The sequence below is a fragment of the Eptatretus burgeri genome, chromosome 17 (assembly GCF_056783735.1).
Source record: "Eptatretus burgeri isolate ZD-2024b chromosome 17, Ebu_testis_v1, whole genome shotgun sequence".
NCBI classification, from domain to species: Eukaryota; Metazoa; Chordata; class Myxini; order Myxiniformes; family Myxinidae; genus Eptatretus; species Eptatretus burgeri.
Window position 1 is genome coordinate 30,249,842 of NC_140977.1, and position 12,396 is coordinate 30,262,237.

Here is a 12,396-nt window from a genome sequence, read left to right on the forward strand (position 1 = left end):
GGGTGCACTCAGCTGAGCCGTTTCGGCAAGGGTTGGGGAAGGGTTTTGGTGGAGAGGGGGGGGGAGGTGTCATACACCGCGGCCGCTGCCGCACCTATTTCGGGCTCTGGGTTCAGTTGGGCGAGTTCGTTTTCCTGTACAACCAACATTTCCTGTACGGGGATTTCATCCTGGGCCATGGATCCTACATTACTCCACATATACATTTCTAATACCCCCGGCTCCCGCTCGCCTTGAGACGCCATCTTGCTTCTCTCAAAGGGTTAATTTTAATCGCTCGTAATTTGGAGGGAATCGGGGGTCGCTTCTCTCACCCCTGGACCGATTCCCGTGAATTTAATTGGAGACAGGACAGCCCGTTTTCCCGTTCTCCGTTACCAGTGCCATGAGGAGGGCGATGGGTTTGTATCGCACGACCTGACACCAGTGTTACGGATTCGCGCCCGCCGGCGTGCGGACGGCCACGTAACTCGAATCGCGGCACGTCGCCCACCGGACGGACAATCCAGTCGTGACCCTCTCGGACTAACGCCGGGAACCAGTCACGGGTGGACCTTTCGGTCTCACCGCGATCGAGCCAATCGGCCCCCGCGTGGGATAGGGTTGCTCGCCAAATTCGACCTACCTAAGTACCCACACGGAGGGTAGACCGGGCGATCGCACCTCGCCGCAGGTCGACTTCGGACACGGGCCACTTAAGCGACCCGTTCCGTACTATCGGGATAACCGAGCGGTGTTATCGTCGGCCTCGACGGTTCGATTAATTATCGGGCGTATTCAGCCCACTACCAACCCTTTACGTGAAGCAAGATGAGGATTCAATGAAAGAAATGACGAAGCGAAGTGGGAAACAGTTCAACATAAAGCACATTTATTCGCGATGAACAGAAAGCACACATATACAATTCCACCAAAAGCACATAGAAAAGAAGAGAAACACAATGCAATTTTACACAAAAAGCAAATGTAAAAGCGAAGACACAATGCAGAGCTAATACCGACTACCGAGCACACGGCAACACTTATACAATTTTACTTCACAGACGGCGCCGACAACACATACCCAAAACCAAGAAAAAGAACACCCTCAAGGATGAGGCGGGCCTGAGGCCGAGACCGGGTCGGGCCTACCCGTCTGGTGATGAGACGCGGAGCGGCGATGGTGCCTCAACTCCGCGGGCCTCGCGGACAGTGTCTGGTAGGGGGTGGGAAGGGGGCCCCCTTGGTCGCACTATCTCAGCGCGGGGGGAAACAGGAGGGGGTTGCTGATGCTCGGGGAAAGGAGGATTTTTACTCTGTCTCGAGTCCCGCGACGAGCGTCTCCACCTCGACCAGGTCGCGCCGTCGGCCTCCCTGGTGTGCAGCTCCCGGCACGACGCGAGCACCCCCTCGTCTGCCTTCGCCGCCTCTCCACAGCTTCGTCCTCTTCGCTCCGACTCCAACGCACACGACGACGACGACGACCAACAACCCTTTTCTGACGAACGCAGCCGCTTATATAAGCCCCGTGGCTTCGCCTTTGACCCCCTGCCTTCGACCTTTCACCTCGCTCCCCATTGGCCCGAGAAAAAGTGGGCGTGAATGCATTTTGATCCATGAATTTGCATATAGCGACCGCCCTCCAACGCCCTGGAGGCGGGGCCAAATCGCCCCTCGCTCACCGATTGGACGGAATAAAAGTGGGCGTGTGTCGTTTTTGATCCGTTTTTGGAGCGGAAAGTTCGTGGTTTTGTACACGCTGTTCGGCGCGCGCCCTGCACGAGTCCAACACCGGTACCCACAAGCGGCGCAAGAACGGTGGCGATGCGACGGTTGCGAGGTGTGACGGGAAAGGTCGTGGCTGTTGTGGTGAAGCGGCGTTGTGGTGGGTGGTTGATGTTGTGACGACTGTTGAGACGCGGTTGGCGGTGGTAACATGGCGGTTGGTCCAAAATAAAGATAGTAAAAGAAAAACGGCTATCCTGAAGAGTCGCAGCACGCATAAATGACATGTATTCCCACTAGACAACGGGTTTGGGCCTAACTACACATATACTTACGGAGATATCTCACCTAAGGGACCTGAATGGTGGTTTGCGAATTTGGTAACCACAATAATATATATATATATATATATATATATATATATATATATATATATATATATATATATATATATATATATATATATATATATATATATATATAATATTTTGCATCATTTGCAAAAAATTATTCTGCCTATTGTATCTATTGATTTTTCAGTGTAAATTTTTTGTATAACAATCATCAAATTAAGTTATAAATGAGATAATCTCAGTTTTTGCATATTTTGCAGTAAGCATGGCCACTGAAGATCGAAAATACTGTTGTGATCCGTTCAGCTGCCATAAAACGAAACAACGAAAATATCTTCGCAATGTGTCAAATGATATGTTGATGAAATTTTCTTCAAAGGTGAAAAAAGATGACAGACTTTGTACTTCATGCAGAAAAAAACTTTCTCAGTTGTCACCAGAGCGTATTGAAGAATCATCTTCGACCAGTTCGAAATTATCATCAGAAGGTAGTATCGAAGGCATTGCAGAATCTATTTCGACAGATGAGGACGAGGAGGTTTTTGAGCGAGAAGCAGAAGTTGACCTATTAAACCAGTCGTTATCGATGATAGGCGAAAGCCCATTCGACAAACGAAAGGCGGAAAGGAACCCAGGGTACGTTCTTGAAAAGCGAAGTCAAGTGGAAGATTCTGTGCGAAAGAAATTAGAAGTAGTTGCTGGACCAAGCACTGCGGAGAAAACACAAAATACATCGTCAAAATGTGATGAAAACTGCATGCCAGAGGTGATCAAAAGCCTGAAAGAAAAATACGTTGTTTTGAGCCGTTCAGAGCAAATACGTATACTGACAATATTTGCTCGGAATATGAGAATCAGAGGGATGATGAGGAATTCAGTTGCTCCCAAAGAATGGCTGTGCAAGCCAAAATTTAGAGAAAGAAAATGGTATGCTATCATCTCCAAATCCCAAACAGGGTAAAATATTGCCTGACGAAGTGAAATCCGCCGTGACCGAATTTTACCTAAGTGATGAAGTCAGCCGAATAATTATGGGAAAAAAGGATTGTGTGGTGGTCAGGAATGAACATGGAAAAGACAAAATTCAAAAGCGCCGAGTACTAAACAATCTCAAGGAACTGTTTCAGAAATTCAAAGAGAAGAACCCTGGCTTGAAAGTTGGATTCGCGAAGTTCACCATGCTCCGTCCCTCGGAGTGTGTCCCGGCCGGTTCAGGCAGTACACACAGTGTATGTGTATGTACGATACATCAAAATGTGAAACACATGATGTTTGGGTCCAAAATGCCACAGAGAGCCGAACTTCCTAGCTATCATCATGTGATAGCACACATAGTTTGTAACCCAGCACAATCGGCATGTTATTTCAGAACTTGTGAAAGTTGCCCATCAATTGAAGACTTCAAAACCAAGCTACTGAGTGCTTATGAACGAGAGGATATTGATGAAATTCAGTTTAAACGGTGGACATCTACCGACAGATCTGAACTGAGCTCCATGGTCCTGCTTTGGAAGAGTTCATTAATCAATTCTGTGAACGCGCGGTGAAATTATTGAGACACGACTTCATTGCCAAGGCCCAATCTCAGTTTCTGAAAAATAAGAAAGACAAAATCTGTGAAGGAGAATTTGTCATTATTGGAGACTTCTCAGAGAACGATTCGTTTGTCGTACAGGATGCGGCCCAAGGATTCCCTTGGAACTGCTCTCAAGCGACAATTCACTCCTGGGTTTACTATTTCAAATCGGACGATGGCAAATTAAACAACGATTCGTTCACGATTATATCAGAATGCAATACTCACGACGTTGTCTCAGTCTACCTCTTCCAAAGAATGCTCATTGAACACTTGAAATCTACCTTTGGAAATGTAAAGAAACTTTACTGTTTCTCAGACGGTTGCACTGGCCAATATAAGAATTGCAAAGCCTTCATAAACCAATGTCGTCACAAATCAGAGTATGGAATTGATGCAGAATGGCATTTTTTTGCCACAAGTCATGGCAAGGGCCCTTCAAAGGGCGTGGGAGGTACAGTCAAACGAGAAGCAACACGTGAGAGCCTGCGTAGACCTTACGACAGTCAAATTATTTCTCCAAAAGATCTTTTCGCCTTTGCTGAAAACGGTTTGAATGAAATGAAGTTCGGCTACGGGATCCAAGAGGCGTATGACGAGGAAGAACGAAATCTGGAAGAAAGGTTAAAAACAGCCAAAACCATAGCTGGAACTCAAAAACTTCATGCTTTCATCCCTATTTCTGAAACTGCTCTTCAAGTACGCGAATTCACCCTTAGCGAGGAACACCGTATCGAGTCAGCCATTTCAAAATCTACACCAACTTTTAACGGGAAGCTCTCAGGTTATGTCACAGTGCACTATGATGGAAAATGGTGGCTTGCCTGCATCATGGAAGCCTTTCAGGACACTCATGAAGTGAAAGTAAATTTTCTTCATCCAAACAGACCCGCAAATAGTTTCTTTTTTCCTGACATTGAAGATCACTGCATTTTAGACATTTCTGATATACTTCTTTCCGTAGAACCAAAAACTGCTACAGGTAGAACCTACACAATCAGTAAAAAAGAAACACAGCTGTCAAATAAAACATTGGTTGGCAAAAAATCTTGACTATAATATGCTAGGAAAAACTCTTACTCTTACTCGTATCGCTTCCAGTTCCTGCATGTGCATGTGGAAAATTTATGTACAATATACTGATATAGTGTATTGGAAATCTTGTGTTCAAATATTGTGGCGTATTGTGTCCAGCACCCGAGTCCCCCAACATAAATCTTTGCCATGCGTGAACCTATTGGGATCCCATTTTCATTTATGCAGAGGTGTTGGAGTATATGAAGGGGTATTCTCACACAAAAAAATCGGGACCATCGGTTTGGCTGGGGAGCGGGGGCCCAAGGTCAAAGGGCGCCCCAAACTACAACTTTTTGAATTACTGTTTCGGAGTGATTTTACTTTACGCGATTCGAAAGATCTCACTTTTACGAGCATTTTGATACCAATATCAGCCAAGTCGGACCACTACAACCTGTGATATGGCCGCTGGAAGATTGCCCAAATTTAAGGGGGTCCTAAAACGGGCCCCGATGGGCCCACAGGTCTAAAAGTTGGTATTTTTACTTTTTTCACCCAAGTGAATAAATGACGAACATATGGGGAGAAAATGAGGTATTGGTGTCGGGAGGGTGTGTACACTTGACATGGAATGCCCCAACAGCAAACTCATTTTGCATGCTCACCATCTCAGCCATGCTGTAGCTTTTCTTTTTCAAAAAAAAAAAAAAAAAAAAATTCCCACAGTTTTCCTATGCATTGACTGACTAATATCAAGGATTATCAGAAAGTCTGTGGTTGTAAGATAAGAAGGCAAAAAATAAAATTGGGCAGGTTGTTCACTTTAAAGGTCAAAGTGGCTGCAAAAGAACTGTGTATATAAATCACATTTTGTAGAAAGAAAATATATATCAAAATTTATATTAGGCCACAAACATGATGCTAACATTCTTATCTCCATTTGCTCTTTCTTAACTCACTTGCGTTTTCAAATTTCTAATGTGTTCTGTTGTCATAAGTATATAAAAGATCCGTGCTGATTGGAAGATCATGTAATGCCTGATACTTGAATTGTGAATTGCCAAACATCACCACACCAGCCAGACTTTACAATTTCAAACAAGGCTTTTTTGTTTGTTTTAGCTCACCTGGATTTTCGTCAGGTGAGCTTATGTGATTGAGCATTGTCCGTAAGGGAGTGGGTGAGTGAGTCGATCCGTAAACGCTTCAGTCATTATCGCTTGAACCAAACACATGATTTTTTTTTATGAAACCTGGCCAAAAGTTTCATATCTGATGCCCAGTGAATGTGTATTGACTGCATCAAAATCTGTGCTCCTTAAGGGAGTCTATTGGGGGGGGGGATTTTGACCCCCCAAAATAGGGTTTTTTTTTTTTTTGTATACCTTGGTCTCGGCACGTATGAGAGCTAACACACAACTCACAGCAAGGAGGCATGAGACAAGAGGGGCGGGAGTGGAAGGGACAAAACAGTGGGGAACAGACACATTAGGTGAACTGTGGAAGGGAGAGGGATGGGGATGGGACGGGGAACATGGCGAAGAGAAGATGGACATTACAGGGACTTTCAGGAAGGAAAGCAGGGGAATTGAAGGAAGTGGGCTTGGGTGGATTATCTCTTCTCTCTCTTCTCTCTCTCTCTCTCTCTTCTCCGAAACTATGCACACAATTTCAATGAAACTTGACCACAACATTCATCACCCATGATGTACTAAAGTTTGTTCACGGCATTAAAAAGAAAAATCGGGGTCTGCGGGGGGGGGGTTTGAGTGACTGTTGCTTGTGATCCAGGTGAACTTCAGGATGGATTCAGGTGAGCTTTTTATTCCCCTGCAGGCGAAGGTGCCGGAGGCATTATTTTTTTTCGAGTTGTCCATCAAGCTGTGTGTTCAGCTGTGTGTGTCGGAGTGCATAGCAGATTTTCATTACCGTGATATTACTTGTGAAATACTAAATCCTGAAAAAAACCTTCTCCAAAACGGCTGAACAGATTGAGGCGAAACTTTACAGGTATGGTCGCCTCTCCATGAGGAACAAAAAGTTCTCCACCTATGATGTCATAGGTCACATGGTTTGGCAGCTATCATTTTTTAAAGAATAAGCCTTAAAAACTTCTTCTCCAGAATGGCTTGATAGATCGAGGGGAAACTTCACCCACATGTTTTGCAAGCCTTGGGGATATCAGGGTTTTCATAAATAATTAATAGGTCACATTTTCTGGCAGCAATAATGGATTGAACAAAAATCTTCTTTTTCTTGAACCGTTCATCAATCGATGTGAAATGATACAGTTATGATCAAGTCATCATGGGGAATATATGTTTTAAATTTCAACCTGATCGGACTCATGATCTGGCAGCCAGAATTATTTAATATTTTGAATCTGGGTTAAGGGATTTCAATCAAACTTGTTGCAAGTATGTATAATGATGTCATAATTTTGGCGGATACATATCTGGCGACATTGCGACGTCGAAGAGTGTCCTTGTTAATCCATGTGCCATGGTAATAATTTGCAACTTGAGAGTATACTTGTTTTTTCATTTTCTCATTTGTTGTGACACCCACACGCCAAACAATTGGACATCAACTTTCCTTTATTGGATTCGCTAGATATCCCTTATTGTTGGATTTTCCGTGTGTGTGTGTGTGTGTGTGTGTGTGTGTGTGTGTGTGTGTGTGTGTGTGTGTGTGTGTGTGTGTGTGTGTGTGTGTGTGTGTGTGTGTGTGTGTGTGTGTGTGTGCGTGCGTGCGTGCGTGCGTGCGTGCGTGCGCGCGTGCGTGCGTGCGCGCAGCGCGAGGCTCCACAGCACAAACCAGCAAACCGATTTCGATGAAACTTGGCGAACATGTGTGCCATATGGGCTGGCAATGTGCACGTTTGAATTCTGTTGCCTAGCAACCACCCGTTGCTGTGCAGCGGCCGAAAAACCGCGTACGGTATCTATATATTAATACTGAAGGACCAATTTTGTGCTCCTGGCGGTCGCGTCACGTTTTTCTCGGTACTGTGACCTGGACTTAAAGAGACTTCGTACCTGTAAGAGTGCATCGCATATAGTGGCAATAGTCAACTTTCAAATCTGAAGCAGAATAAACACTTTTCGTTTTACATTCGTTTACATGGCGACGTGTGACGTCACCGCTAAAAACGTCAGGACGTCATGACATCATCGGCCATTCGGTGACGTCATTACATCTGTCGTCGACAGACCGTTACCGCTGAGAGGTGTAATTCCACTCCTCGAAAATAGTGTCTGCAATGTAAAACCCTCTTCTGCACATGCTGACTCCCTCAGAATGTGAATTTGACACAAAAAATGTAACAAGAAACATTGTATCTTCTATTTATACTCGTACGTGCCCGTTAAAAAATAAATAAATAAATAAATAAATATTCAAACCGCGAGCAACAAACAACTACCACACAGGCCATTTTTCGCTCTCGCATGCCCGTACGTGCGTGGCCCGGAAGTTCGCATATTATTCGCAGTTACGATTATTCGCTATTTAGTTTTAATACCCAATTATTCAATTAGCGCCAACATATTTTACCTTTTCGCAATGTCGTGGCAAGGAAAAACAAAAATAGAAGAGAAGAGAGAGAAAAAAAATTTACTTCCTGGTTCGGAGCATACCAGCACTCTGATGTTACCGAAATTTATGCACCGTCTAATATGAAAACGATCATAACTTGGGGCATTGTGTTCATCTATAAATGCGCATAAGAAATCGAGAAATTATTAGAATACACGAAGTCATCATTATCCAGAAGCCCGTACATTGTAACCTGTAATGGGGATCGCGGCTGAGCTTCCCTTCCCCATTGGCCACGCCCATGCAACAACGTGTCTTGTCATTGGTTTGGTAAATAAATGGCCATAACTTGGGAAGCACTTCTCCGATTAATATCAAACCTTGAAAAGGCACATCCTCAGGTCCCCAGCAATATATCTGGCAAGTTTCAATTAGATCGGACCAGAGGTTCTCGAGAAATAGCGGTCACACACACACACACACACACACACACACACACACACACACACACACACACACACACACACACACACACACACTGCTGGAATTATAGACAGATATTAATACTGAAGGACCAATTTTGTGCTCCTCCTCGCGTTCGCGTCACATTTTTCTCGGTACTGTGACCTGGACTGAAAGAAACTTCGTACCTGTAAGAGTGCATAGCACATAGTGGCAAAAGTCAACTTTCAACTCTGAAGCAGAATAAACACTTTTCGTTAAGATGGGGGCGAGGGGTGAAGAGGCGGGGGCAGGGAGTGAAGAGGCGGGGAGCAAGGTAAGTAAATTTTTGGGTGGGGTAAGCAAATTGAAAGCGGGAAATGGGGTGGGGGCTGGGGGTGAATTAGGCGGGGTTGAGTGTGAGGGGGGCAGGGGCCCGGGGGTAAGTGGGGCGGGGAATCAAGAGACAGGGGTCGGGGAGTGAAGAGGCGGGGCTGGGGTAATTAAATTTTTGGGCGGCGGTAAGCAAATTGAAGGTGGGGGGGAATGGGGCAGGGGCGGGGGATGAGTAGGCGGGGGCAAGCATGCCCTGTCCAGTCCATGTCCCTCGAGTGTGGGTGAGCTGGTGAAGGTGGTTGAATGAACAGAATCCATCTGTGACGGGGCTTTGGCTAGTTTTCAATACTTGTCCTTCAGTTTTGAATGTAGAGAAGCGAGACTTCGGAATTAAACACTACGAGATATTTAGAAAATTTTACTCGAGACGATTTTTGATTTTGGTTTTATTTTTCAAATGGTAGTCCTTCAAAAATCGGGTGTATATTTACCGTCATGTTTTTATGAGGGGCTTAGGAAAGTGGGCGAAGCTTAGGGAAAGTGGACGTGGTTGATGAAAAGTAGGAGTGGCATAGGAAAGTGTGCGTGGCTTATAAAAAATTTGGCGTGGCTTATGAAAAATAATGTGTGGCTCAGGAGGTGTGGTCAAACAAGAGCATTGAGAGAAGTTTATCGGGTTTTCTGTGTGTGTGTGTGTGTGTGTGTGTGTGTGTGTGTGTGTGTGTGTGTGTGTGTGTGTGTGTGTGTGTGTGTGTGTGTGTGTGTGTGTACGCGCGCGTGCGTGCGTGCGTGCAACGCGAGGCTCCACAGCACAAACCAGCAAACCGATTATTTTCCAATGGTCGTCCTTCAAAAATAGGGTGTCTATTTTTATTTTTTTATTTTATTTTATTTATTTAATGAGGAGTGCCAGTCATTTTTTATGAGGAGTGCCAGTTGGCAAAATATGCAATAGGAAAAATCTTGCCAGGCAGAGGAACAATTGTATGTGAACCAATACGTCTTGGCAATGAATCTTTGTCGGTGGATCGGTCAGAATGAAAAGCATAGTACCCAGCGCTTCGATCCTTGCGGATCCCTCGTCGCCTACCGGCTTGTTTATTTATTTATTTTTTTAACTTTATTTTTAAAAATACAAATGTTTCAATCACTTCAAAAGGGGTGCATTACATTTTGGCAAATATATATATATATATATATATATATATATATATATATATATATATATATATATATATATATATATATATATATATATTTTAATCTTTGGTTCCATTCTCATATCTTAAAAGAATGTGATTTGACCTTGATTTTTGTACATGATGTGAAAATTTGTGTGACTTGAGTCTGATCATGACATGTTTGGTCTTAACTTGCAATTCTTTCTCAGCTTTTCCTTATATTTATTTACATCCATTTATTATTCAGGCCACCTCCATGGCAACGTCGACTCCCCCAGCCCGCGGTCACACTTTCATCCTGGCATTCTTTCAAAAACTGAGAATTTCTTTTCTTGTTTGACTTGCAAACGTTAATAGGAGTCGCAACATTGTGCTTTGCGGTTCATATTGACTCGTACGTGAGCCAGTATGTACTAATAATCCTGCTGATGAGATCTCACATGTGTAACCTTGTTGAATGTGCCTCCCCGACAGGCCTGTGGGGTAGATTTTGAACTGAAAGCCTTTTGTGCTGAAAATGCGGAAGAGAAGATTCACAGAAGGTGAATCATTCGGATGTTTGGCTGGTGTATTGTCCTTGTGGAGATGTGTTAATTTCCTTGGCACATGACATCTTGGCTGTATTTGTAGCAGAATTTAATATTTCGCATAATTATCCCATTTGAGAGTATAAAGCAGCAATTAATTTTTGCCCTCTTTTTTTTAATTTTTTTAACTGAAAGTGTCACTTTTTTAACATTATTTTATGAAGATGCAAGATTTTAAAAGTTTTTTTTATTTTACAAGACTGAGCCTCATGTAGAAGTGAGGTGCCAAAGAGTATGTGGCATTGAGACAATATTTGTACACAATAAGCAAAGGGATGATTGAACAGGAAAATAGGAGGGAGAAGAGTGGAAGAAAATCTGCAACCTGCAAGTAAGAGGGTTGGCCTTAGCACAGTTAATGGTGGTAAAAAAGATTGTGAGTGAGGATGGGGATGATGTGAGATGTCGGTACACTGGATGGAATAGTGGGAGAGAATAGCCTCGGAGTGCCGGTTCGAAATGGTGGGAGAAATTGTGAACAAAAGAGTTAAGATGTGTCGTCAGCCTGCATTTTGGAAGTTTAACCAGGAAGGGGTTAGTGGTGTGTTACATACATCCTGGAGAGGGCTAGAGGGCTGAGGAAGCAGAGGGAATTAGACTGGAGGAGAGCATATTAAAAAAACACCCAAAAAACCAGACCATCTGCACACGTGGTGTGAGATCAACAAACTTTGTACATCGGCCTCATTGCGGGAGATGCCAACATCGTTGAGAGCTTTCAATTACATTGGAATCGAGCAGACTGATGTGATGCCAGGGTACAAGCCCATAGGGAGGAGCAATGCTCTCTCAAGTTGTGAAAAAATGGCATGTAGGCTTCTGAGTTATGCTCTATATTCCAAGGAAATATTTGGAATGACAGAGGATTCCCAGGCTGCGGCGAGCTTAACAGTCCAGCTTTGCTATATGTGCAACCCAGGAGAGGTCATGACTGGTGGTGAGGTCTGGAAGTTCAAGAGGCTAAATCTCTTTCAGTGGCTGACCATGCATGGAAATACAGTGGTCTGCAAAAGTATTCATCCCCGACAATAATACCGCATTTCGATGAATTACGTATTTTGTAGAAACTCTTTTGGCAAATGAGTTTTTGTTATTCATCACTGAAGAGATCAAACTAAACACTGTTATAAGGTGACGTAAGATTACATGTTAGGAATACCTGCAAAAAACATGTACAAATCAAAATTCACTGGTTGTAAAAGTATTCAGGCCCTTGAGGTCAGTACTTGGTGGAAGCACATTTTGGAGTAATGACTGCTCTGAGTCTTTTGGGTAGGTCTCCACCAGCTTTTCACAGTGAGATGGTGAAATCTTTGTCCATTCTTCACGTGAAAATCGCTCTGTTCTGCCAAGTTTGATGGAGATCATCGATGGACTGCAATCTTCAATTCTCGCCGTAATTGTTCAATTGGGTTCAAGTCAGGACTTTGACTGGGCCACTCACGAACATTTATTTTCTTCTAATTCAGCCACTCCAGTGTGGCTTTAGCTTTGTGCTTCAGATCATTGTCCTGATGAAATGTGAATCTCCTACCCAGTTTCTGATTCATGGCTGACTCGAGCCAGTTTTCATCAAGAATTCTCGAGTAATTTACACCGTCCATTGTCCCTTATATCCTGACAAGCTTGCCAGTCCCTGCTGCTGAAAAGCAGCCCTATAACAT

The 12,396-nt window shown here is 43.8% G+C and overlaps 1 protein-coding gene across 15 annotated transcripts in view; it reads left to right on the forward strand.

Moving 5' to 3' along the window:
* The window catches only part of LOC147009667 (beta-arrestin-1-like), a 113,673-nt gene that overhangs the window by 69,678 nt on the left and 31,599 nt on the right, over positions 1 to 12,396 (forward strand). For all 15 annotated transcript variants that reach the window (XR_015052726.1, XR_015052727.1, XM_085861131.1 and 12 more), the window contains one exon: positions 10,620 to 10,687. Coding sequence is in view for 13 of the 15 variants with exons in the window: in XM_085861131.1 (XP_085717257.1) it covers positions 10,620 to 10,687 (68 nt within the window). In the remaining 2 variants the exon portion in view is untranslated. The remainder of the gene's footprint in view (positions 1 to 10,619; positions 10,688 to 12,396) is intronic.